The following is a 25,843-nucleotide window of genomic DNA, read 5'->3' on the forward strand; positions in this document are numbered from 1 at the left end:
GAGAGTTGAGAAATACCATTTTATTGTTTTGCTTGGGAAATAGCGAGCTGAATACTACATCTCTGAGTCTGTTCCATATATTTCACCAGGAGGAGATTGAAAACCTAGCCAGATCCATCCAGTTGTGTGTCCTTGTACTGCTCTAGGCAAATGTAGCAAACACCTTGTCTAAACTTTGTCCCAGTAGCATGGTGTTGTAGCATGGTGGTCGCCCCCTCCTCACAGTGATCCCTTAGGGCCTGACAGGGTTTATTGAAGGGAATTCAAGGGAACTGCAGAATCTCGGCAGCCTCAGCTGTGCCTGTTCAGTAGGTGGGGGTGGTACCTCCTCTTGCTGCCTCGGGGCTCCCATTCATCTCCTTTCCTTTGACCTGTTGCAGAATGATGAAGGTTCAACCCATGAAAAACTAGATTTCAAATTGCACTTCAGTTGCGCTTCATACTTGATCACGACGCCTTGCTATAGGTAAGTGCCACCAGGAGGAGGCACCTCAGGCACTGGTGCTTTTGCCACCCATGCGAAGCTGAGCTTTGGCTGTCGGCCGTCTCTGCAAGATGCACAACATGCTTTGGACTTTGGCTGCTTGTGATGGCTTTGCTTGAAGTTCAGTTCTCTCCTGCAATGTCTGACTTCTAAGATGTGTCCACCAGTTTGTTTCAAGTGGTTGTTGAAGAAGGGCCTATGTCCTGGAGGCTGCACACGTGCAGTAGTTTTGAGATCATATGCTTCTCCAGCGCAGTCTGGAGTGTGCCGCCCATGGTGGGTTCCCATGTTTGCTCTAACCCCCACTCTTCCTACCAGAACTTGGTAGTACTTGGACTTTTGCATCCTGAGATACCTTAAGGTCTGCATGGAGCTAACTTGGCAGATTTCACTTGAATTTGTAGCACACGTGTTTACTTTCCTTCCTGTTTTGCAGTGATGCTTTTGCCAAGCTCCTAGAGTCTGGGGACCTGCACATGAGTTCTGTTAAAGTAGATGGAATTAGCATTTCTTTCCAGCATTTACTGGCAAAGATCTGTTTTCATCATCATTTTTCAGGTGAGTTGGCTTCAGTGCAAAACCTTCTGCAAAATTCCTTGTTCTGAAATGTCTGCTGTGCTGAGAGGTGGTAGAATGTGCTGTGGATATCAGAACCAGATACCCAGATTAAATAACTCTTGGAGAGAAGGTTTTGTCAATTTTGTAATACATTGGTGTCCTCAGAGCTTGTGGATGTTGTTCTCTGTGTTCTTTCCTGTCCTTTCCCAAAATGAGCCCTCTTTTGGGTCTTTGAGCTGGGGGGTACATACAGGTGTCAAGGGAGTTGCTTGCTCATAGTTAAAGCTGTAACCGTTCCCAGGGGGATGCATTTGATCTCCAGTGTTTCATCCTGCCTTTTTTGAGTCTTGTTTTAGTAAGGTAGAGATAGAGCTACTGGAGCTCGGACTGACAAATTCCAAATTAATTAAAACATGGGGAATTGGGAGAACAAAACAAACGACTGCTTTATCATATCCTGGTGTGTGTGCAGGATGCTACCCGATTGTGAAAGCATTCCTACAGAATGTAGATCTACACTCTGATTAGTGTTTTTGCTGCAGAACCTTTGCGTCTTACTTAAGACATATGACTAATCTCAGAATTACAGAACATCCCAGGTAGGAGCCAGGAAGAGACAGGCATGTTGCGCTATCCGAACCCTGTCTCCCTGCTCCCTTCAAGCTCCTTATCCCTCGAGGCCAGGCAGAGCAGTAGTCCCTCGTCATGGGAAGCAAATGTTAATTCATTGTGCCTTTTTTGTTTTTATTAAAAGTCCTGTTTTCTTTATAGTTGTGGAACGCGTTGATTCTTGTGCATCCATGTACAGTCGCTCTATCCAAGGTCATCACGTCTGCCTACTGGTAAAAAAGGTGAGAGCATTATTTGAAATGAAATGCTGAGAGGACAATCTGTAGCCTTGCCTGCCCTAAACAGGGATATTTCTCTTCCCTTTAAATCTTCTGGGAACATCATGGGCCACTTGATTCATCTTGATTCACGGATCATGGATCATTCACGTGATGATCCGGCCCATCCCGTAGTCTTGTCTGCCCAGCCTCTGCCTCCCCGCCGGTCTCCTGCTCCCCATCCCAACCTGGTGGGGAGCAGCTGGCAGCTCCCCTGGCCTGAGCTCCCGTCTCAACCCATTCCCATCCCGGGCAGGAGGCTCTGGGCCGGCTCCCGGGCTGCTCCTGCTCCCCAGGCTTTGCTGGGAATGCAGATGTGCCCCCATCAAGAAGCAGCTAACGGATTTCTCTTTTCTTTCCAAGGGAGAAAACTCTGTATCCATAGATGGCAAATGCAGTGATTCCACCCTGCTTAGCAACTTGTTGGATGAGATGAAAGAGACATTGTCCAATTGCTGAATACTCCTTGCAGAATACTCCAACTACAAGAAACACACCTAATGTGTAAAGACAAGCAGACCCAAGTGTTAAGTTTCTCCCTCGTACGCATGTACTATCCTGGGGCACGTGCTTTTCAGTTAACTCCACCACTGTTTGCCGTTTAGACATTTTAAGGCTGTATGTTACCTTTTTATTTCAAAACTTTTTACAAACCGTGGTGTTAACCCTTTCTAGCCCAAAGAGATCCTGGTGACATGACTGGAGGAGGGAGGGAGGGGTTGGTATTTATTCAGCAGCTCATGATGATCCCTTAAACTTGCCATCTCTGTGGAACTGTGGACGAAGCAGAAGTTTCTCAACAGTAGCACGGTTTGTTGCTTGTGCTTATTACTGGGAAGGTTGACTCGATCCCTAGCCATGGAATATATCTTCAGGGCTGCTGTAGTTGATGTATATTTCTAGCAGAGGCTGGTGCTGGACCTGAAAGGCCTCTTTTTTTTATTATTATTATTATAATTATTATTGTTGTTATCTCAAGCGCAGAAAGAAAGATCCATTGTGATCAGCATATAAACATCCTCCGTCTCCTAGCGCTAATCTGAATGAGCCTGGTGAGAATTGGGATGTTTTTGAGTTTCTCTTTATAGTAGTTGCCTTGAGCCTTAACCTTCTTCTAGTGACAGTTGAAAGACTAGAGGGCAAGTGTGTAAAACACAGGCTGACGCCTTGCTGTTTGGCTACCTGCTCCCGTTCCCTCCCGCCGTGAAATCCATCATGCCTCCCCGCTTTGAGCAGTCTCTGCCGATGTGTTTTATGAGTCCACTTCAATTTCACATTCCTGAAAAGTGTAGCAAGAAACTGGAAATCCAAAGGGGTCTGTTCCTGCTTCTTTTTTTTTTTTTTTCTCACCGTTTTCACCAGCTGAGGTTGACCGCTGCCAGGCTCGAGAGACGCGTGCGTGCGTGAGCCCTCGTGCTGGAGCAGAGCGCGGGCCCCGCGCTGGCCCTGGGCTCCCGCGGAGCCGCGCGGGTGCAGCTGGGCGCCCGCAGCAGAGGTGGCCGTGCCGGGGTGGAGGGAAGGGGGAGCTTGGTGAGGGGCAGCGCAGACCTGCGTTCACCTTGCAGGTTCCCTCTGAAGGAGGAGAAGGAGAGTCTGCAAAGCGGATCCATTCTGCACTGCTGAAATCATGTGGGATCACTGACTGCAAGGGGATATCTTTCTGTCCTTCACAGATAATGTTCTTTTTCCAAACTCGTCTGCTTTAAAGCTTTATTTTCAGTTTTTAGTTGCACCTGCACACCCAGCACCCCGAGAACACGTGCGAACGGTTTTTCTTTGAGGCAACAACTGTTGGTCGCTCTTCCCGAGAGGGCCCGGGGAGGAGGGGGGTTTTTCTGCCCCTCTCCGGCACCGCCGCCAGCCCGGGCGCCAGCAAAGCCCGGTAGACTGAGCGAAAACCCCACGCAGGGAGCGGGGTAGAGGTTGATCTTATCCTTTGGGTTCATGTCCTGTACTTCCTAAGCGTGTATTGTGCTCTTTACACTCTTCCCGTGTTAGGGTGTTTTTTCCAGAGGCTCTGCTGTGGTTTTGTTGCTAGGAGCAGCTTTGTACCGCGCGTGCCGCAGGAGCGCCTCCCGGCTGCCACGGCGCCGCGTCGGTACCGGTCAACCTCGGTGGTTCGCCAGCTCGTGTAGTAGAAACTGAGCATATGAAAATTGTCTTAAAGGATAATGTTTCCTCAATTAGTGGTTATTTTTTTTTTTAATTCATCAATGAAAACTGTCACTTTAGCATGTAGAGTCTTCTCTTACAGAATCCTGTGCAGTGATTCTAGAATTTTGAAGCTGTATGATGTGTTACATTCACAAAATGATTTGCTATCGACATTCCCTGGAAAAGAAAAAAAGAAAAAAAAAAAAAAAAAGAAAGAAAAAAAAACATACCACAAGCTGCTGTAATGATTTTGTGTCAACATGATCCAATAAACTTTCAAAACAAAGTTAACCTTTCCTTGGTTTTAAGCAGCTGTTTTGTAGGACTCGTCCAGCCTGTGTGCACTTGAAAAGGTTGTGTCGATAGTCGGTGTTGCCTGTCACCGAAACGCAGGTAACCCTGGGCCGAAGGCTGCGTTTCCCCGCTGCTGAAGGCTGCAGATGCTCTCTGCCACCCTGCTGCGTCTCGGGGTTACGTTGTTTGACGTGGAGGTCCCCCAGATCCGCAGAGTTTGGGTCTTTGGGCAGGTAAGGGGCACCCAAAACCCCTGGGGGGTGCGAAGCACTTTCCAAGGCAGCAGCTTGAGGTAGTTCCGTAGCAGCAAGGGCCTGGTCTGCGGCAGCGAGGGGCCCGGCCGGGCCCCTGTCCCCTCTGAGTTTATGGGGTCGCTGTCCCGGAGCCGCTCGGGGCAGGGGCCATCGTCAGCGGCTTCTAAACTGCCCTTACCTCTGCCTTTGCCCAACATGCTGTTCCTGTGCTCTGAGCTGCCTAAGGCCCTCAGTTTTTAGTCAGCTTCTGCAAGGTATCATTGAAAGCAATATTTGTTGCCTAGCACAAAATGCAGAGATAGAAAATGTTATTCAGGTGGTGTCATTTAAGCCTGCATTTGTTTAGTTTTTGTGGATTAAAACTGCAGCTAAATCAGCTCTTTAATCAGAAAGAATCTGCAGAACAGAAGTCGTTTCCACCTCTGCTGCTCCCTTGTCAGCCTGGCATCGCCTACAAAGCGTGGCAGAGACCTGGCACTATTGATGTGAGGCTCAAACCATCAGGTACCATCACAATGCGGCCATTTGTTTCTAATACTTGCGGTGCCTGTCCCTCAGCCCGAACAAGGAGACTAGTTCCCAGAAAACGCCCGGGGCTGTGGGAGGCAGGAGCCCCCAGCCCTGCAGCGAGGAGGACCCAGCGCCGGCCCTGCTGGAAGCAGCCGGTCGCTCCCGGTGTTTGCTGCTCCGCAGGTTGTAATCCTGGCTCAGCCCTCGCGGTGGCCACGCAGCCAACACGGAAACAGCCATAAAAAAACAAAGACTAATATTGAAGAAAAAAAAAAAAACCACAGCACAAAGCCAGGAAGCACTTGGAGGGAATGGAGAGTGTTTAATGAGCTGCAGTAGCTGGACAGGCCCGTGCTAGCGCGGACAGGGAGCTGGTGCCAGGGGCTCCTGGCTTCCAGCACCTCTCCCTTTAGCCAGGCGCAGTTTGGCCGTGCAGGGGAGCGGGGTCCCGGCCTGGTGCTTTGGGGCTCCCACCTGCTTCAGGCCCTGTCCTGAGCAGGAGCGCTGGCTGTTGCGGGGAAAAACAAACTGGCAGCAGCTCTGCGGCTTGGAAGGGGAGGACGAGGGGCCAGGGGTGAGCGGCAGCGCGGACGTGGGGCCGCCCTGCGTCCCCTGGCAGCACCGGGCGGCCGCAGCTGCCACAGCCTGCAGCCCGTGGGCGGCTTCAGCGCTGCCAATGCCAGGAGGAGACGAGCGGCTGCAGCCCTCGCAGCAGCCCCCGTGGTCGCCCGTGTTTACAGGGCTCCTCCCTCCCCTTTGGTGGTGGCAAGATGGCAAAGCCATAAACCGCGTGGGAGCGCCAGCCACCTCTGCGGGGCTGCTGCTCCGCTCTCCTCACGGCTTGTTTTTGTTTTTAAGCTTTGCGGGGACTTCACCCCCGCTGTCCAACTTCCCCTTTCTGCTGTTTGTGTGAATTTCCCTTTGCAGCAGCTGCTTCTCCCCGCTTCTCCTTTCTCTTACTTTAAACTTCAGGAACAAGTGATGGTAGTGCCAAACCCTGCGGCATCTCTGCCCAGGGCAGAGCCCAGAGCAAGAGGGAGGGAAGGAGAGAAGAGCCCTGGGCTCTGAAGGACGGTGTGTGGGGGGGGTGTTTGCAGCCAGGTACAACCTGTTTGGGGCTGAGCCACCTCCTACCTCAAGTTACCTTGAGTAAGTTGAGTGTCCCGAAAAAGCTGGAACAAAATATTCCTGCCTCCCTGGAGGTTGGGCTTGGTCCCCATGGAGGGCAATGAGAGCTCTTTGCTGCTGTTCCTTCCCCATGGCCCTGCAGCGGGGCCTGCTCTGCTGAGGCTGGACAGGGGTGAACGCGAGGGATGAACGCGAGGCCAGGCTTGGAAAAATGGGAAAGGAGCAGGAAGGCTGCAGAGCTACTGCAAGGCTGGAGGTGTTGAAGTGAGAGCCAGGATCGCTCCCCTCTCCAGAGCTGGCGCTTGTCTGAGGCCAGGGCTGCGGGCTGGAACCCGGCCCAGCTCCTGGGCAGCTGCTGCCCACTGCTTGTTGCTAAACGGGCTTCCAGGAGCCACTTCCCGCTGATCCGACAGCGTGAGGAAGCAGGGGGTGACATGAAGGCAGCTGTGGATGGACAGGGGCTTGGATGAGGGGGCGAAGGCTTCCCCAGGCAGCGATCGGCCATCATGCGTGCAAGGAAGGATCCCGGCAGCGGCCGTCTCCCCGGCGGGAGAGGCTCCCGTGGCACCCGCAGGTTTCCACGTCAGCTGCCGCACAGGCAGCAGCGCTGCCCCGTCCGCACCACTACCATCCTGCACCACTGCGGCTGGCACCGCTCCGGGGCCTCGCGGGCACCCAAACCACCTTCCTCACGGTCCAAACGTGGCCCAGAATGTCCTGAGCAGCCCAAGGCTGAAATATAGCTGAGAGGGGCACGGCGGGGCCTGCGCAGCCGCCGGCCCCGCCGTCCTTCCGAGCGTGACTCACCTGTGCCTTGGCCATCACTTAGCAGCAGGATGTTATTAACTCGCTGTGTCAACACTTTATTCCCTCAATATCACCTCTCATTTCATTAATTAAGGCTCCTAAGAATAAGCAGCCTCCGCTAATTACAAAGAAGGGCAAATTACAGTCGGGCCATCCCTGATAAGCAATGGCAAAGCTGAGGTTTAAATTATGCTCTGGGTTTCAGGTTGTCCAAGCAATGCTAGGACAGAGCAACCTGAATATGAGAAGAAATCCCCTTTGCCAGAAACCAGAATGCAGGTTCACTCCTGCAACCGCTGTTCCTGACGTATTAAAGAAAAGGCAGTCGGCTAAAGCTGCTCACGAGGGTGAAAGGGAACAGGAACATTTTCCTTGCAGGATGCTCATAAGTAGCTTGAATTAACTCTCCAGGCAGTAGCTGATCCAAGAGGAAATCCATGGAGTAGGGAGATTCCACGCGCCAGGAGACACGTGGCAGAGGAGGAAGCGCAGGGGCCACGGTCGGGACTCGTTAAAGCGTCGCGGACGCAGCACTGGCCCGAACGTGTTGGCGAAGGGTTTCACTTCACCTTCCAGCGAGTTATTTAAAATCTACGTGTTCCCGAGATTTAAAATCTACTTGTTTCCCTCCTCCGCAGTGTCCCAGGGACACTCACTCAACCCCCGGCCGTTGGGCGTCAGCGTCGCTGCATTTTGAGCACCTGAGCAGGCCCCATGGGCTCTTCCTCGTGTCTTCCTTCAGCCTCTGTGGAGTTTGTGAGGGGAAGGGAGGGTCCAGGACTGAATCCTGAGGCATAAGCAAGATCTTGGAGATTTATCTCGGTTTTCTAAAGGCACGTGGAGATGTTCCTTCTTTCCGGGAACCTGTTGGCCATCTCCAATGAGATGTGAAAGGGGTTGAAAGTTGTTCCTCAACTGCCAAGTGTAAGTAGTGGAATGGAGCGTGTGATATGAGAACGCAGGTGAACACGATGACCAAGGCCCTGGGAAAAGCGCTGGGAGAGGCGGACGAGCGGGGGAACACGGCTCCACCGCAGTGTCCTCCTCCCACGGGAGACGTCTCCCAGGTCACTGTTTTGTTCCCATCACTGCTGGGATGTCCTGGCTCTGGCACAGGCGCATGGGGATGGGATGGCGTGCGGCCAGGCCGGGCACGGAGGTGGCATCTGGCGTCAGAGCGCCCCTCAGCTCCCGGTATTCCCATTCCCACCAACCTCAGCCTCACCCGCCTGCCCCTGTCCCCAGCCTGGCCCTGCTGTGCCCTGAGGTCCCTCTCCGGCCGTGTCCCCATCCCCATCGGATTGCTGTCCCTGAGACCCCAAGGCCTGTCCCTATGGCGCCCATCCCTGTGCTCCTTCTCCAAAGCCTGTCCCCACGTCCCCAAGGCCCATGGCTCTGTCCCCATGTCCCCAAAGCCCTTCTCCATGTTCCCAAGGCTCATTACCACGTCCCCAAGGCCCATGGCTTGGTCCCCATGTCCCTAAGACCTGTTCCCAAGTGTCCCCATGTCCCCAAGGCCTGTCCTCCTGTCCCAAGCCTGTGTCCCCCAGCCCTGTCCCCATGTATCCCCTGTCCCAATGTCCCCATTTCAAAGCCCTGTCCCTATGTGTCCCCATGTCCTGTTCCTGTGTTCCCAAGCCCTGTCCCCATGTGTCCCTGTCCCCAATGCCCATCCCTGTGTCCCTGTATCCCCATGTCCCCATGCCCTGTCCCCATGTGTCCCCCTGTGTCCCCCTGTTCCCAATGCCTGTCCCCATGTGTCCCCATGTCCCATTGCCCTATCCCCAAGGCTTGTCCCCATGTGTCCCCCTATTCCCAATGCCTGCTCCATGTGTCCTCATGTCGCATCGCCCTATCCCCAAAGCCTGTCCCTATGTGTCCTCATGTCCCATCCCCGTGTCCCCAATGCTGGTCCCCATGTGTCCCCATGTCCCCCTATCCCCAAAGCCTGTCCCCATGTGTCCCCCTGTCCCATCCCCGTGTCCCCAATGCCTGTCCCCATGTGTCCCCATGTGTCCCCCTGTCCCATCCCCGTGTCCCCACGCCCCCCACCGAGCCCCGGCCCCTCCCTCCTCGCCGATGACGCAGCAGCAGCAGCGCCCCCCCCCCCCCCCGCGCCGTGGGAGGAGCCCGCGGCCGCCGGGCGCGCGCGCGGCCCCTTTAAGAGGAAGTAGGGCCGGCTGGCGGCGCGCGCGGGCGGCGGCGCCGGGGCCGGGTGGTGCTGCGGCCGCCACGAGGGGCGGCTCCTCCGCGCGGCGCCCGCGCTGTCTGCGCCGAGCCAGGTGCGGGGCCACAGGGGCTATAGGGGAGGCGGGGGGGGCTGAGGGCGCTATAGGGGCCGGGAGGGTTCGGGGGTACCCGGCGGGGGCTCTGTAGGGGCCGGGGGGGTATCGGGGGCATCGCAGGAGGGGTGTGTAGGGGCCTTCGGGGATGGAGGATATAGGGGAGAGTCTGTAGGAGCCTTAGGGGAGGAGAGGGAGCGTCTATAAGGGCCTTCGCGGGAGGAGGGGGAGCTGGAGGAGCGTCTGCAGGGGCTTTGGGGGGAGCAGGAGCATTTGGGGGGGATTCTATAGGGATTTGGGGGGAACCGGCGGATCTATAGGGGCCTTTGGGGGAGGAGGAGGATCTGGAGGAGCGTCTGCAGGGGAGCTGGGGGGTCTGAGGGACCTGAAGGGCAGGAGGGGGAGCTGGAGGAGGCTCCATCGGGGCCCTCGGGGAGCTGGGAGCCCCGGGGGGATGCGGGGCGAGTCCGTAGGGTCCCGTAGGGCGAGCGGGGGCGCCTGGGGGTGGATCTGGAGGGGCTCGGTGCGAAGCAGGAGGAGCTGGGAGAGGGTCTGCAGGAGCCTTCGGCCGAGCTAGGGCGTCTGCAGGGCCCTTAGGGGAGCAGGAGCCCAGAGCTGAGTCTATAGGGGCGCACGGGATGTGCGGAGGGTCGCGCCGGAGCGGGATCCATAGGGGGATCCCTGCGGGATCCAGCGGAGGGGCCGGGCGCTGGGGACGCCGTGTCCCCGAGGGGCCCCTGCAGCTCCGGCAGCGACGCGGGGCCAGAGCCGGAGCAGCTGCAGGGACTTCTCAGCTCCCTCCTCTCCCGTCTCGGCCGCCAGCGACGTTTCCGGAACAAAAGCACCGCTCTGGCTGCGTTCGCGTGTCAGGAATAGAGGTGGCTCCTGCAGGATATTCCCGTTTCCAGGTGCCTTTCCCGCGCACAGCCCTGGCTGTCGGGCTGCCTCCCCTCCCAAGGGCTCCCTCCTCACGCTGCTTTTGCTAGCAAAGACTCTCAAAATGAGCACAAGCGGTGCCGAGAGCAGGGGGTTGCCACCCTGACCGTGAGGAGGAAGTGTCTCAGATGCTCTTTTTTTTGTTTCCTCTCTCTTTTTCTGGCTCTTTCCATCGTCTCTTTCTAGCTGCTGTTGCAGCCGTGCCTAAAAATGTTGCTGTTGTAGGTAAGGGCACGGGTTGGAGAGAAAAACGACTTAAACTCTTAAGTCTTTTAAATAATTGGGGAGGATGGGGAGTTCTCCACTTTAATCTGACCGCAGTGAGCCGTAGCTCGTCTGCGGCCGCGGGAGAGACCCTGTGACGCTTGAGGCCGGGCCCTTGCTTGGGTTCTGTCCTTGCTGTGAGCCCAGGAAGGCTCCTTTGGCGGTAACCGCCGGTGCCTCAGCTCCTCCCAAGCCCGCTGGTGTGTGCGACAGGCACGCAAGGAGAAAAGGGCAGGAAATCCTCCGGAGAGAGGGAGAGGAAAGAGGGATTTGGAGCTGCTCGTGTGCTGCACAGATGTTTGGAAAAAGCATCTCTCTCGCGTGCTCTGTAGTGGCGAAAGCCGGGTTCCCCTCTCGGAGGACTGAAGAGCAGCTGTGGTTTCTGTTTCCCTCCCCGTTTAAAATCCTTTTCCAGTCGGGAGCTCCTTGCCAAGTTTCGGATTTGGAGAGGGGTGGATTTTTTCACTGCATGTCAAATCCCCCCGTCCCGCTGGCCGCGGGGCCTCGGGCTGCCTCCCAGGCCCGGCTCCGTGGATTCCGGAGTGCAGCTTTGCACCGTCTCGGTCACGTACTCGTGCAGCGAAGCGGGCCGGGGGGGCGGCACTTTATGACCTCTTGAGATTCCCAGAAAGGGAGGAGGAGGACGGGATGGCCGCGGCCAAGCTCCTGCTGGGCCGGTGCCACGGAGCCCCGCGGGCCGCTCCTGCATCCCTGCACGGCCGAGCCTGGATGGCGCACGGAGCGGTTCCGCGGTTCCGGCACGCCAGCCGTGCTCCGGGCTCTCCTTGGCACCTGCGTTTGCACTGCTACCCGTGGCCCAGCCAGGGCACGGGCGCTCCTACCAGCTCCCCTGAGGCTCAGGCAGCGAATTTGGTGAGTTCTCAGCACCTCGAGTGAATCCCCGCTCGGGGGCTGCGGGAACCGCTCTCCAGCCACCTGCTTGGCCACGTCTGGCTCCAGCCGTGCGGCCCTTCCGCAGCGATGGGACGGGAAGCACCACGTGAACCCCCCCTGCGCCGCCAGCCCGTTTGCGAAGGCCGGTCTGGTGTGTTTTGTAACTGCTGCGTTTCTGTAAGCGGGCCAGGAATCTCTCCAGCCGCAGTGCGCGGAGCACCGCATTCTCCTCGCCAGCGGCGCGAGCGCGTGCGGTCAGCGGAGGGAGATTGCAACATCCACCGCCCCGGGTGCGCCGCTCGCGTCGGTGCCGGGGGCCACCTTCAGCTTCCGAGCTTTAATTCCTAATGCGACGGGGAACCCTTGGTGATGCCTGGGCCGTAAACGCGACTGGGAGTGGGGCTGTAACCAGCTTTGTCGGAGGTTTAGCAGATTATCCGTGGAAATACGTAATATCCAGCTAATGCGCCCGCCGAGGAGCGTACCTTGGGCCTGTGTTTATCCTGGGTGCCCTGGGAGGCCGCTTTCTCGGCAGCTCCCACCTCCGTGTGCGTCTCGCTTCCCGCCGGAGCTGGTGTCGTGCCAGGAGGGCCACCGGGCCTGACGCTGGGATGAGGTGACGGGGCCGAGCGGACCGGGAGCGCCTGTGGATCCAGGGGGAAGCGCGGAGTTGTGTGAAGCTGGGGCAAAAAAGCAGCCAGCTGTGACGGCCGAGGCTTCTTTTGGAAAAGCCTTTATGAAATCACAAGGTGCTGGATGTAACTTTTTAATTATCATTTTGCTTTTTCCTCTGCAGTAAAAGACAAGGCAAGGCCCGTGGTGCTGCTGTACACCTGTATGTGCTGCAGGTCTTGCAGGTTTAGGGTAGTGTCCTGATTCCAAAGGCCGTTCTGGGAATGCTCCTGGGGTTTTCCACAGCCGTCGCTGGGCTGGTGACATCATTTTTCCATCGCACGTTGGCCTGGGTCCCCTTAACGGCCCCCCTGTCCTCTGCTCCCTGCCACGGTGGCCGGGACGGGTCGGAGGAGCCGGCGCTGTCCGGCCCAGGTTGCAGGTGGGTGTGAGGGATCAGACACGGGGCCGTTTCGAGGACGTCATCGCAAGCAGCCGCCGCGAGGCGAGTCCAAAGGCCGCTCTGGCTGCGGCAGCAGCAGAGCAGGGTTTATCGCTGGGCTGGGAAGGGCTCCGATTCCTCCTCCCGTAATGGGCGGCCTGTCGCGCTGCAGGGCGAACCTCTCTCCTGCCTCCCGCTCCGTGGCAGGAGGTCTCAGCACGGACAGCCCCGAGGGCATCGCCCGCGCCGCGGCCCGCAGACGTGTTGGGTTACGCCGGGTCCCGCATGGCGGGCGCGGGATCCGCTTTCAGGCAGAAGCAGCGGCGCTCGCGTCTGGGAAGCGGGATGTTGGCGTAGGAGAGGGTGCTCAGCTGGGGGAGAGCGGCCCTGGGGCCTCGTGCCCTGGGTCAGCCCCTGTTCAGAAGCTCCCGGCAGCAGGACCTGCCCCGATCCTGAACCTGCAGAGAGGCCACCAAAATAGCGCTTGCCACTGCAGCCGTTGTGCTGGCCCAGGACACGCTTCGTGCTCCACATAAGCGCTTCCTCTGGGCTTTTTTTTCCCTTTTTTCCTCTCTTTTAGGTAGGTGGAGGCTGCAGTTAGCGTAGGTGAAGCTGCTGGTTGTTTAAAATAAGGGCAGTAGCGCGGAGGCAGGAAGAAATGTGTAGTCGCAGCATCGACTTGAGAAATGTCAGGTTCCTCTTGATGAGCCTTCGGGGAGGGCCGAAGGGAGGAGGAGGAGGAGGGAAGGTATTCCCGAGTGAGCAGGCTCCAACGTCCGGCCCTGCAGCCCTCGGGAAGAGGACGGCTCCGAGCGTGGTGCCGCCAGCCTCCTGCTGCCTGCAGCCCATCCCGGGATCTGTGTGCGGTTAACCCGGCTCAGCGCTGCGGCTGCACAGGTAGCTCTGCCCTCGCGTGCGCCCGGGCCCGACCGTGCAAGCGGAATCTGTGGGAATCTTCCAAAATTGCAGCAGTTCCAACATCATGATGGGCACGAGTGTCGCATAAGAACGGGGGGAAAAGACAACTTGGTCCCAAATCCATAGGATTTGGGTTCTGGGAGCCGTTCCTGCTGCACTGCAGTCTTTTCTAGGCTTTTAAGGAGTGTTTTTTGAGTGCAGAATCTGCTGTCTGACCCTTTTGAGGAAGGGAAAGTTAAAGACATGACCGTTTTGAAATGTCACTTTCTCGTGTGGCTCCGTAGCCTTCTGTGGTGACTGCCCCCAAGGCCGTCGGAGCTGGAGCTTCAGCTGAAGCCTAGAGGTTATTGAGCCCGTGCTGCCCTGCCAGAAACGGGCCCTGCTGGTGTCTGTGCCTTCTCCTGCCCTCCACAAGGCTCCTGCTGCGCGGTCCGCGTCGAAATACGGAGCTTGGCGTCGAGCAGCTGCCGTCCCCAAGGGATGTCCCGAGGATGCGCGTCCGTCGCGCGTCCGCCACCAAAGCTCCTCCTAACCCAACCCTGCCTTTACTCAACAGGGCTTTTGCCATTGTTATAGAACCTAATTGGCCTCTAAAATGGGCCTGAATACGTAGCAAACTCAAGTATGCAGCTCCTAAGGGAGAAAAAAATTAACAAAAACAAACACAACAAAGCAATTAAAGCCCTATATGACTGTTTTATGCCTTTTTGTTATGCTGTTTCCTGTTGTTATGTGTGTACCATCAGATAGGCTCTGCATTTGCATGGCTTCAAGACCTGTAACCAGCCTCTCCTGCGCCTAAGCAAGGCCGCTTCCCGCAAGCGCCGGCGTTTCCCGGGTTCCTTTTGGGGGAATTTTTGAGTCCTTGTGCCGCTGACTTAAACTGCGGGGCGGGGGTGGCCACAAGCAGCAGCACTTTCTTAGAACTGAGCTTTGTGGTGGGGTAGAAAGGGCCTTTTGTCTAAACCTTGGGAATTTTGCATTTGAAATGTGCATTCCTAAACGGCTCTGGCGAGTGTGTTGTTAAGGCGGCTAACCAGTTTCGAAAGGAAAAAATAACATGGATTTCGCCCTGCAGAGCAGCAGAATGAACTCGTCACCTTGGTGTGACCCTGTCTGGGGTTGTAGGCGCAGCTGGACCAAATCTGGGTGCTCGCTCTGACTGGATGCTCTTTCCCCTCAGAGCAGCTTCCGCTGCCAGTAGCAAACGTGGAGGGAAACGAAAGGAAAACGGGAATGTTCAGGGTAATGCGGAGCTCCTGGGCAGCTTCTCTGAAGCTTTGGGCCCGGCAGCGTTGCAGGAGGAGGTGCCGTTTGTGTCCAAACGCAGCCCCTGCCTCGTCCGGCCCAAACAAAACCGTGAGTCTCCTCGACATGAGCAAGAGCTGCGCCTGGTTAAAAAAGCCCCGATTTACAGAGGGAGCCGATTTGCATTTGGGGAAACCTCAGCAGCTCCATCCGCGGAGCCGCGATGACTCTGTGATGCGTGGAGCAGTTCGGGACAGTCGGACGTGGCCGTCGTGTGTCACTGGTTCCACCTTGTGTCCTGCGAGCGTCTTGTTCCGTGGTTAGAAGTAGGTTGGCAGAGAGAAACGTTTGCTGCTTTCATTATAGAGCCATTTAAAGCAGCAGCTGGAAAGCTCCCGCGGCAGAGGCAGGTCACCCTGCTCGCTTTGGAAGCACCGAAACCCGCGCCGCGATCGGCCCCATCCTCACTCTGCACGTTAAAACTTGGGATCGTCGCAAGCGAGGAGCCTCCGGCGCGGAGAAGCGGAGCGAGGCCGGGCGGCCGTGGGAGGGTACGTGCGGGAGGAGCGCGCGTGGGGGAGCTACGACGGGAATGTGCGTGTGTGTCTTTGTTTTTTGTTCAAAACGGCTTTGGAAGCCCCCAGGTTAACTAGCTCGTTCAGAAAAGCCGGCTTTTGTGTGAAGCGCTCGGTGCTGCTTTTGCAAAACATTGGTGTTGGTGTGTTCCCGATGGGAAAACATGGCCTGAGCGGCCAGATTAGCTGCAAGGAAAGACTCAAAGCAGCCCAGCAGGGAAGTGCGGGGGGTTTTCCCCCTGTTCCACCCTTCCTTCCATGGGGCTGCAGCCCGGTCGCCCGGCGAGGCCTCTGGGCCGGGTGTTGCGCGGGCGCCCAGGGCCCGGTGGCTCCCGTCTCGCAGGCTGCGCTCCCGGGGCGGGCGCAGGGGAATGGGTGTTTTGGGAAGGCCGTGCTCGCCGGGTCGGCTCGAGGCGAGCGAGGCGGCAGGGCGTGAGGCGCTCCCCGTCCCCACCGCAGCCCGCGGTGCCGGGAAGGAGGAGGGAGCCGCCGGCGCTCGGAGCGGCTGCGGGGCCGGAGACGCGAGTAGGCGCTCGCCGAGGGGCCGACGGCGGCTCCTGCTGCCACATGTCACTGGGGTGGGGGATCAGGAGGTGACAGAAATGGTCACGAGGCGCCCGGAAGGTTCCGGGCCCTCCTGCCCCTCCCACGAGGGGAAGTGTCTGGTGGAGACGCTGCTTCATCCGACACGGCCCCGTCACGGTGACGTTACCTCGCGGGGCGGCTGCAGGTGGGATGTTCCCGGCTGTCTGGGGTGCTCTGCCTGTCTCTGTCCTCCACACTGTCCCCAAACCGCTTGGACAAGTGACGAGAGCCAGGTGAGCGGCTGCCCAGGCCCCCTCCGTGAGGCCGTGCCGCGCGGTCCCCGTCCGGCCGCGGGAGGAAGGGCAGAGCGTTTGGAGCAGCCGTGTCGGGGCTCCTGCAGCAGGAGGAAGTTTCGGGACTGGAGGGAAATGCCAGAGCGAGGGGGGAGGCGGCGCGGCCCTTCGCGGGGAAGCGCCTCGGAGCCCCTTGCTGTGCAGCTCCGTAACCTCCCGCGTCAACACGGAGCGCTCCGCGGCCGTCCTTGGGATCGGAGGCAGCTCCAACCTGGAGGCTGGTTTGGCTCCGGGCTGTCTGCCATGCTGTAGGGGTTCTTGTTGTGGTTGTTTTTTCCCCCGCGGCAGCTGTGTGCTCTTGGGGGAGTGATGGCCAAGGTCCTCCTTGAACGCGTGTGACGTGCGCTGTAATCTCGGCTGCCTGGGAAGGGGAATGCGCAGAGCTCGGTGCGTCCCTGTCCTCCGTTAGGGCTCCCGGGAGCTCCGGCTCATCCCGGTCTCGCCTTCCTGCTCTGTGCCTGAGCTGGGACTGCTGCCTGTGCAGGGAGCCGCTGTGCGTGTGATATCATCTCCAAGCAGTGCCAGGGATGCTTTGGGGCTCTGTGTGTCTCATTTTTTTTCTCTCAAGCCAAATGTTTCTGTGTAACTCAAAGGCCGTGATGAAATACTCCGCATCCGCTTGCAAGTCTTGGCTATTGGGGTTTGTAACTAGCGTTTCCAGACAGATGCTGAATCACCCGAGAGAAGATTGCTGCTCTGTCGAGGCCTGTAGTCATCTTGAATAGTGTCTCGCTAGGAAGAAGCTGTTGGTAGGACAGATACTGCCTTGATTCCAGATGAGCCATGTGAAAATCCATTTTCACCCCGCTCATGTGACAGTTTTTTCTGGAAAATGTTTGGCATTTCCTTTGCTGACGTGCATGGGCAGGCCCGAGGGATGCTCCTGGTTCTGCTATTCAGTTTCAATGCTCTCCTCCTTGGGCCCTGTAACCACAGCTTTCCTCCTGCTTGAAGAATATCCCCATACAGTGAAAGGGAAGATGCCCGGCCCGGGTGCCGGGCAGCGTGGATGGGAATGACTTCCTGAAGCCCCTGCAACTGGAGGGCTCTTCAGCGAGGTGGGGAGCAGATCGCAGACGCTCCTGTCCTCGGGCGCTCCGCACCGGCGGTGACACCGGTGCGTTTAGGAAGGCCGTCCCTCCCCGCGCCCTGGGAAGGGAACGGTTGTGCGCGAGGGTTTCTCTGGCACCGATTCCCCGCTGGGAGTTGCTGCCCGCCAGCGCCTGCTGCCCGCGTGGCCGGCCCGGGCCCCGCTGCCTTTGCGGCGCTGCGGGGACCGCGCGGGCTCAGCGCCGGCGCCTCCGCCCCGCGCAACAACGTGGTGTTTTGCCGCAGGATGTGGCGAGACGGTGACACGGCTCGCGCTAACCCCAGATACTCCGCTGGGCGGCGGACGCCCCTCCGTGCCCTTCGTTGCTTCCTCTGTCAGCGTCTGCGGAGCGATCGAGCACCTTTTAAGGTTACATTTTCTGCAAATTCTCCTTTTTTTGACCTTTACATGGTGCACAGCAGCAACTGTTGCAGAGGGCAAAGCTGTAGGGCACAAACGTGGTATCAGTCATGTTCATTTAGTCCAGTGTAAATCTCAGTGAATCGCATTAAAATATTTTCCCATTCGCCTCAACTCAGTACCTGCTGTGGCCCAAGTTGTAATGGCAGTTTGGGTGCCCCTACATAGACCAGCGTCTACCGAGCTTATTCCTACCTGAAAAGCAGCTCTAGAAAAACAGTAAGTGTGTTCTTAGGGAGACAGACTGTGGATTTCCTTTTTCTTTTTCTTCCTTATTTCCTCTCTCCTTGCTGTAATTAAGTAAGAAAACAAGAGGCTTTGGTTTCAATCTCTTTAATCCAAAAGCAGTGCTGATTAGTGCTCTGCATTACCTGCTAACGAGGGGCTTGCGCAGCAGATTTGGGGTCGACCTTAAATGTGAGATTTCCATGTTAACGTTTGAGGATCCTATTTTCAATGCAACTTTTTTCTAAATAGGTTTGTGCTTGATGAAGGGAGGCTTGTTTGCTTTTTTGCTTAGCAAAATGATGAAAATGGTTGTTCACAGGGGTCTACCAGGCATCAGTCTTGGTCAGTTGTTGCTTTTATTTCTTGTCTGGCGTGTGGAAAATAGATTTGTGCTGCAAACGGGTTTCTGTATTGAGCTTCCATCAAAGAGCAGCTTGACACAAATTCAAAGGGGGGGATGGATGTGGGAACAAAGGAGGGATAATTAACTGCAGATCAAACCGAATTAACTTTGAAAGCAGGCTGACAAGAAACAGATCTTAACTCGTGCCTCTCAGCCCTGGGAGCTAATCCCCTCTCTGGGTTGCAGAGGAAGAGGAGCTCGCTTGCTCTCTGGCCGCTTTCCTGGCTCGCAGGGCGCTGAGCCGCGGAGCACAACGTGTTACGTTCTCTGTGCACCTGCAGCGAAGGCTGCGGCTGCTCCGAGAGCTGGGGCTATTTTGGGATGTTCTGGTTCCGGGTGCCTGAGCTGTGACTTCTTCTTGTACCCCCTCAGCCCGTCCTGGTCCTCGCGTTGAGTGCGAACGCGCCGCCGGGGCCGGTGGCTGTGGCAGCGGCGCGCGCCTTGCAGGAGGTGACGCTGGAAAGGCCTCGCTCAGCCTCTCAACTCGCTGCTTTGCAACTGGGCAGACAGGGCAGGGCTTCCCCCTGCTCCCCTGGGTGTCCTGCTGTGGCGATGGCACCGTCCCCCAGTGCCTCCGGACTGTTGCAGTCTGGGTTTTGTGCTCTGTCTGATGCTTGCGAGCGAAAGAAACGTGGTAGTTGCAACGTGTGCTGGTGTAGTCCTGCCTCAAGGTCTTTCACTTTGCTTCTTGCTGTCCCATCTCTTCCCTGTGGAAATTCCAGGCTGGCTCCCTCATCCCGCTGCTCGCACACAGGCAGGTCTTGCAGGACCCGGGTCGCCAAATGGTGTCTCCTCTGCTCCAGGCTTCCCTGTGGAGGGGAAAAGGAATGGGGGCAGACAGAAAGCTGGCGCTGGCCTCCAATCCTCTCCCCAGATCTGGGGCAAGGGCCCAGATGGTATCCCAGATCTCTTCCTATGGGATTTAAACAAGGTTTCCTGTTGAAAGAGCTGCTTCTAATCGCTGCCCTTCTGTGCTGCATTGCAGATCAGCACGTGCTGCCAGGACCAGATGAGCAGAGAGAGATTCCTCTGAAGATTAGTCCCCTGCAGCCCTGCCCCTGGAAGAGCTCCAGCAGCTGCGTGTCTCCGGCTGTCATCACTACAGATCTGGAAAAGAAAGAAGAAGAGAAGAAAAATGTCCCATGCTTTAAAGCAAGTGTTCAATAAAGACAAAACTTTCCGGCCCAAGCGCAAGTTTGAGCCGGGCACTCAGCGCTTTGAGCTGCACAAGAAGGCCCAGGCCTCCCTCAACGCCGGCCTGGACCTGAAGGTCGCTGTGCAGCTGCCCCCGGGCGAGGAGCAGAACGACTGGGTGGCCGTGCACGTGGTGGACTTCTTCAACCGCATCAACCTGATCTACGGCACCATCAGTGACTATTGCACGGAGCAGTCCTGCCCCGTCATGTCCGGGGGGCCCAAGTACGAGTACAGGTGGCAGGACGAGCACAAGTACCGCAAGCCCACGGCTCTGTCGGCTCCCCAGTACATGAACCTCCTGATGGACTGGATCGAGGTACAGATCAACAACGAGGACATCTTTCCCACTAATGTTGGTGAGTTAGATCCCGCAGTGGCTGAAGCCGATGTGACACATTCCTTTGGGGCCCTCTGGCCCTGTTCCTTTCCCAGGAGATGCTGCTAATGGTCAGTGTTGCACCGGTCGCTATTATAGAGCTATCTCCTTTTACACTGCTTTGAAGCAGGCAGAGTAATAAGCTCCTTTGAGCACACTGAGGCACTTCAGACCTCTTCTCATGTGCTAAATACCCAGAGCTGCAACAGAGCTCATTTGGAGTCCCGGATCCTTAGAGGAGAGCAAGGGGAAGCCAAGCCCGGGCGGTGGAATCGAGAGGCCGCTCTTGGGAGGCGCAGGCTCTGCCGTGACTCTGGCAGTAGCTGCTGCTGCACGTGGCCTCTTGCAGGCCAGCTCCTGCGCAGCTGATTGCTGGTTTGGCTTCGGCGCGCGCTCCGCGCTGGCCTCGTCGTCGTGGCCGTGTTTCTGTAATTACCATTCTCATTATTACAGGCTGGTGCTCGCTGACTTTGCCCTTTCTAGCTCCGTTCTTGCTGATGCGCAGGCAGCCGCTTCGTGACAGCGGGTGGGTTGCTTCCATGGGCAGCAGTGAAGGGAGGGACAGCATTTTATCTACTGCCAACGTGAGGGAAATGAGAGCTTGTCCAGAGAGGCCTAGGTCTGTAGCCAAGTGCAGGGCTTTGCCTTTTGGAGGACGAGAAGTTGTGTGTTCTCCTGTTCTGTGGTAAGAGCTGAGCTCCCAAGGCTGGGGCAGATGAAGTTGCTCACGTTCAGGGCTCCCAAGTTCCCCAAAGCAAAGGCCGAGGTGCAGCAGGGAGCGGAGGAAGGGCCATCCCTGCCCTGAACTAGCCCTGATTAGAGGGTGGTCGACTCGCCTGCTTTGCAACCACCCTCCTCCCAGCGCGAGGCAGTCGGACCTGCTGCTCGGGCAGGCCCAGCAGCCCGGGGCAGTCGGGAGGGCAAACGTGGCCACTCGGAGCGAGGGCAGGGGGAGGGTTACGCGGGGCCGCGGGTGAAGCCGGCGCGTTCCTCCTGCCGCGCGGCCGGGCGCCGGGCAGCTCCCTGCCCCGGGAAGGAGCCCCGGGATGTGTGGGGGGATGTCTGGGAGCTCCCTCCTTCCTGCCGCGGCGCCCGTCCCGCGGGAGCTCTGCTGGGAGCAGTTGGCCTCCGAGGAAGCGTCTGCCCGTGCAGCCCCGTGAGCGGCCGCGGGGCCCGTCCTCCCGTCGGAGCAGCGCTTGAGCCAGGCACGGGGAGGGCAGTATGGCCAGGAACAGCCACTGCAGACAACTAAAACACTAAAATCCTCCTCACTCTTTCTGCCTACTACCCAAACGAGTGCCCTGTTGTTTTATTTGGGGCTTTTCTGTAAGACTCTGTGGGGATTAAGGAGCACATTTATTTTGCACAGAGAGGTGGGACAAGTTTCTGGAGACAGGTGGGGTTTTTGTTTTTAGCTTTGCTTTTACGGGATTGCCCAGCCTAACACAGACAGTGAAATGGGTGAATTCTTGTAGAGCACTTAAAGGGCTTAACTCATCCTGGTTCCTCCAGGGATGACCCGGGTGAACTTTAAACTGTCATATGCTACCAGGCCAGCTAGACGGTCACAGACTGCCCTGCTGCAGGGCCCCAGCTCAACACCCGGAGCAGCTCGGCCCAGGCCTCCTGGCTTTGCCCAAACTGATGCCTTTAGATGGGACCTTCATGCCTTAAATTTCTAAGCAAAGGGCCAAAATTCACAATAACTCAAGGGAGTTGACCGTGCTGACCCCTTCTTCTGGGAAACGGTTTCTGGAGTGGAGGTTGGTAGTTTTCTGATATTTTTCACCGTTTGTGTAAACATGTTAGATAGACTTTTTCTTCTGCTCCTATGAGACTGAAGCAGCTGCTGGAAACCTCTGCTCACGCTGGTGTTTGCTTCCCGCTTGGTCACTAGCAGCAGTTGAGGGTGTGCAGGACTTGGTAGCCTAGGAAATCATTGCTTTAAAACATCTGTCCTGAAAGTCAGAAGAAAGGAATTCTTACCTTGGGCAAACTCCTCTCCTCTTGCCTCAAAATATATGATTTGCCAAAAACGATTATGGCTTTCATCCCAGGAAAGCAGTTTTAATTCCAGTGCCGTTTCTGATGGTCAGACCTTCCCTTGCAGGTACTCCCTTCCCGAAGAACTTCCTCCCGGTGGTGAAGAAAATTCTCTCCAGGCTTTTCCGGGTCTTCGTCCACGTCTACATCCACCACTTCGACAGGATCACCCAGATGGGCTCGGAAGCCCACGTGAACACCTGCTACAAGCACTTTTACTACTTTGTGAAAGAGTTCAATCTAATAGACACCAAGGAGCTGGAACCGCTGGTGAGTAGCCAGCCGGGCTCGGGGGCCGTGCACCTGAACGGGCGCTGCCAAGTGTCGGCGCGTCGGGGTCCACGGCCAGTGCAGAAGGGGCAGCCTGGGGGTAGAGGAGTCGTGGAGATTTTGTTTGCCTTCTCCGAGCTGTTTGCCCGAATTCAGGCCTTGTGATTTGCCCGGCTGGGAAGCTGCGAGTCAGGAGGTGCCCGCAGAGCTACACGGGGTTGTCTGGGCACGGAGGCAGCGCTCTCTTCCCGTACTGGTCCGGCAGCCTCGTGGTGTTCCCAGTAACCACCTGCCTGTGGGCACGGCCTGAGCCCAGCCCGGCCCTATGAGCCATCCGGATGCGGACGGAGCATGAGGCTCCCTTCCCCGTGCCCGCTTCCACTCTGGAAAGTGGGGTGGATCGCACTGCCCTCCGGAGAAGTCTGGAGGAAGGAGGAGGTGACGGTGTTTCTAAAGCCGTGGAGAGCGGAGCGGATCTGGGGAGGTGCTGGGCAGGGGGAGGGTGCCCTGCCCCTGCGTGGGGATGGGGGAACCCACCCAGCCGGGCCCTCGAGTACCGGCGTCGCTGCGTGTCGGGGAGGATGGCTCTGCCTGAACAAAGGTGAGGTTGTATCTTCATCCCATCCTTGCCTGGGAGCTGAGTCTTCGGTTCATGGTTCTGTGTCTTGTCTGTCCCTTTGGCAGAAGGAAATGACCTCCCGGATGTGCCACTGAGATCAGACCTTCCTGCTCTCACGCCGGTGCCTCTTCGAGGATGCCGGGTCCCGCTCCTGCATCGGAGACATGCTTCAAGGCGAGAACAGAGACGTTTGTTAAAGAAATCTATATATTTTTAATGAGTTTCAATGTAAAACTGTGAGATTGCAGGAATATTTTTTTAAAGATGCTCTAGATAAACTAGTTTTTTATAGTAATTTCTATAAGAGAAAGGAAATATTTTTGGCCGCTTGGTGGAAGTGCTGGTCCTCTAAGGAGGGAGGCGCCACCCTGTGCTGCCTCCTCCCCGTCCCCTCACCGCAGTGGCATTAAGTGAGCCACGACGCTCCGCGTGGAGCCGGGCTGTGGAGCTGGTGCCGATGTGGGAACGGTGCTTCCCTCCGGACACCAGCCTGAGGGGAGGTGACGTGGGGACGGGCAGGGATGTGCTCGTGTGTCTGGATTCACGGGGGCGCTGCGAGGAACTGCTTGGTTCCTGCACTTCCTCCACTGGCTTTAAGTTGAGGTTATGGATGGAGCTGCTCTTGTGCTTGTCCTTGTACTGGACAACGTGTCCCCAAGGCCTCACCCACCCTTCTTGCTCTCTCAAAGATCTGAGGCTTCTTTCCATCCTGGCCAGGCCAAAGCTGCCACTGCTGATGGATTTTGTCCCCCCTGGAGAGCACGGGGCCCTGGGCTCACGTGTTGGCTCTCCCATCGCAGCGCCGCGCTGGAGCCCTCCCGTTCTGAACCCGCTTTTGCCTTTTCCATGAGCTCTGAGCCGAGCTGCTCCCCGTGGCACAGCCCAGCCGTGGCTCTGGCCGCCCTCACCGGCTCCGCACGGACAATTCGAGGTTCTTGCGGGGGCATCGAACCTTCTCCCTTCCGGAGCAGCCCTTCCCCGCTCTGCTGCACGCAGCTCTTCATAACCAAAGCATCTGGTACGCAGCCAGAGACCACTCGCCTTACGCAGCGCTCGCAGGAGCAGCTCCGTGCGCCACGAGGGCTCGGCGGTGCCCCGAGGTAGGTAGGAGGGTCTACCTAGGTCTGGGGGCGGCGGGGAGGAGGGCTCGCGGCAGGACGGAAAGGCTGCATGAACCGTGACCAAACTGTACCACTAACTGCTTCTTCCTTGTAACGACCGCGTGTCCTGGATCGCTGTACGTATGTGACTCTCGTTTCCTGTACTCTCATTAGGACACTTGCCGATACCACTATAGCCGTTGAAATGGAACCAATAAATTATGTTGTATTTACCGAGCACGCTCCGCTCGCTCGACGCCTCGTGATTCCGCCCTGGGCAGAGGCTTTGTGTCCACGGGACCATGCGGATCCCCGGGAAGCGCCCGAGTGCGGGTGCTGCTCCAAGCCCTGCAGCACCAGGGACTCGTCCTGGTCTCGCGCTGCTGCACCGGGTTTGCTCGGCACCTTCCCGGGCCTGTGCTCCAGGGTGAGTGTGTGCCAGAGTCGGATGCTTGGGAGCATCCTCCTCCCAAAGGCTGAGCTGTTGCCCCCGTGTGGGTGCTCGTTTCCATTACAAAACCCTCCCTGGCGGAGGTGTGGGTAGGGGACATGGATTTAAGCTTCCTGCCTGGCTCCTTGTCCCTGCTGTCACCAGGCTCTCAAAGGTGTCTGCAGGCCAAGCTGCTGAGGTTGATAAAACCGGAGCTGCGGCGCCTCTAGGGGTTGATGTTCCCCACAAGTTACTGGGGCCAGGAAGACCAGGAAGCAGCCGTCAGCTCTTGGGACGGGACCAGGCCCAGCTTGTGGCTTTGTGTCCCCTTTGGGACCACTGCCCTGGAGGAAGCTCGGAGGGGGAGAGCGGGGGAGCCGGAGCGGGGCCGGCGCCGCTAGAGGGGGCAGCGGCCCTGCAGCAGCTGCAGCTGCGCGCAGGGACGGGGCTGCTGCAACCGGGGCCGCTGCAACCAGGCCGGGCCCCGCAGGGCGGCTGGGAGCCGAGCGAGCGGCCCCTTCCCTGGCGTCTGGGCTCCCCTGGGGAAAACGGGAGCAGCGCCCAGGGCTCCTGGTGCTCCTGGATGAGGCCATGGAGCTCATGGCCCTCTCGGCCTCCCCACTCCAGCCTAAAGGAGACAGGGGAAGAGCTGCACCCTGGATGGGCCCAGGGCTCCAGGCCGGGCCTTGAGCGTCCGCCTGTTCCCCCGCTCTCACCCCCGGCCTTGCTGCCCCCCTGGCCCTCGGGGCTGGGGATTAGCGGCTCTCACGGCGCCTCCCGGCCGAGGCCTCCTGCAAATCCCTGCTCCATCTGCTGCGGGCGCTGCCTCCCCCTGCCCGCCCGCAGCGGCGTCTCCCGGGTGTCCCCGAGCGCGGGGATGTCCCGCGGCCGGGTCAGGCACAGCCTGGGCCGATGGGACCCTGCAGGGCCATGCGGCTGCTCCCGGGCGGCTCTTCCCGCTCCCAGACCGTTTCCAGCAGCTCCCAGGGCCCACAGACCTCAAAGCACCACGAGAATTGAATGTTCCCTTTTCCATCCAGCAGGAAATTCCAGTATTTTTAGTTTTTTTTTTTCTTTCAAGAATTTTTTTCAGTTGAAACAGAGCCGCTGCTCAAACTCCTCCCGTTTCCAGCAGAGGAAATCTGAGCTCAGGGAAATATCCCAAGGGAAAACGGGGGTGGGTTTCCAAACCAGCTCAAAGCGGCGGCACTGCGAGAGGACGCGGGAGCCCGCGGGACGCGGGGCTCCTCCGCACCCCGCGCGGCGCCCGCGGCGCGTCCCGCCGCCTCGCGCTCCCGTCGGCCGCTCCCACAATAGCCGCTTTCCGGAGCGGCAGCTCGGCCCTTCGCGCTTTCCTGTTTTCCCTCGGCCAGACCCAACGCGCATCCCCCGGCCCCTGCGTCTCCCAGCCCCGACCCAAGGTGCAGGGAAATACCAGGGTGTTTTTGCAAAGCCTCGTTGCAGGGCGCAGGGAAATCATGGCATTTTTGCCAGCTTCATTTGCGGGTGCAAGGAATTTTTTTTTTTTTTAAGCCTTAATCT

At 57.8% G+C, this 25,843-nt stretch overlaps 2 protein-coding genes across 3 annotated transcripts in view; both read left to right on the top strand.

Moving 5' to 3' along the window:
- AP3D1 (adaptor related protein complex 3 subunit delta 1) overlaps positions 1 to 2,703 on the top strand; it is a 37,741-nt gene extending 35,038 nt beyond the window's left edge. The window contains exons 29-32 of the mRNA XM_088526795.1: positions 381 to 466; positions 921 to 1,042; positions 1,814 to 1,893; positions 2,293 to 2,703. Coding sequence (XP_088382921.1) covers positions 381 to 466; positions 921 to 1,042; positions 1,814 to 1,893; positions 2,293 to 2,388 — 384 coding nt within the window. The 3' untranslated portion in view covers positions 2,389 to 2,703. The remainder of the gene's footprint in view (positions 1 to 380; positions 467 to 920; positions 1,043 to 1,813; positions 1,894 to 2,292) is intronic.
- A 6,584-nt stretch (positions 2,704 to 9,287) lies between these two features.
- On the top strand, positions 9,288 to 23,091 carry MOB3A (MOB kinase activator 3A). 2 transcript variants are annotated; one of them, XM_088526797.1, is made up of 4 exons: positions 9,288 to 9,358; positions 19,252 to 19,819; positions 21,950 to 22,152; positions 22,837 to 23,091. In XM_088526797.1, exons 2-4 carry the CDS (start codon positions 19,402 to 19,404, stop codon positions 22,864 to 22,866), a joined length of 651 nt encoding a protein of 216 aa, XP_088382923.1. In that variant the 5' UTR covers positions 9,288 to 9,358; positions 19,252 to 19,401; the 3' UTR covers positions 22,867 to 23,091. The 2 variants fall into 2 exon arrangements, with proteins under 2 accessions (XP_088382923.1, XP_088382924.1); XM_088526798.1 differs by lacking the exon at positions 9,288 to 9,358 and adding an exon at positions 17,777 to 17,854.
- Positions 23,092 to 25,843: the final 2,752 nt, after the last annotated feature.

The sequence above is a fragment of the Tinamus guttatus genome, unplaced genomic scaffold, assembly GCF_059628265.1.
Source record: "Tinamus guttatus ecotype Peru unplaced genomic scaffold, ASM5962826v1 Tinamus_guttatus_pri_ptg000254l, whole genome shotgun sequence".
Taxonomy (NCBI): Eukaryota; Metazoa; Chordata; class Aves; order Tinamiformes; family Tinamidae; genus Tinamus; species Tinamus guttatus.

Bases quoted from the DNA above. Each gene is read 5' to 3' on its own strand.
- MOB3A (XM_088526797.1), top strand. From the start codon at position 19,402: ATGTCCCATGCTTTAAAGCAAGTGTTCAATAAAGACAAAACTTTCCGG. The intron at 19,820-21,949 runs GTGAGTTAGATC...CTTCCCTTGCAG, and splicing joins CATCTTTCCCACTAATGTTG to GTACTCCCTTCCCGAAGAAC. The intron at 22,153-22,836 runs GTGAGTAGCCAG...TCCCTTTGGCAG, and splicing joins CCAAGGAGCTGGAACCGCTG to AAGGAAATGACCTCCCGGAT.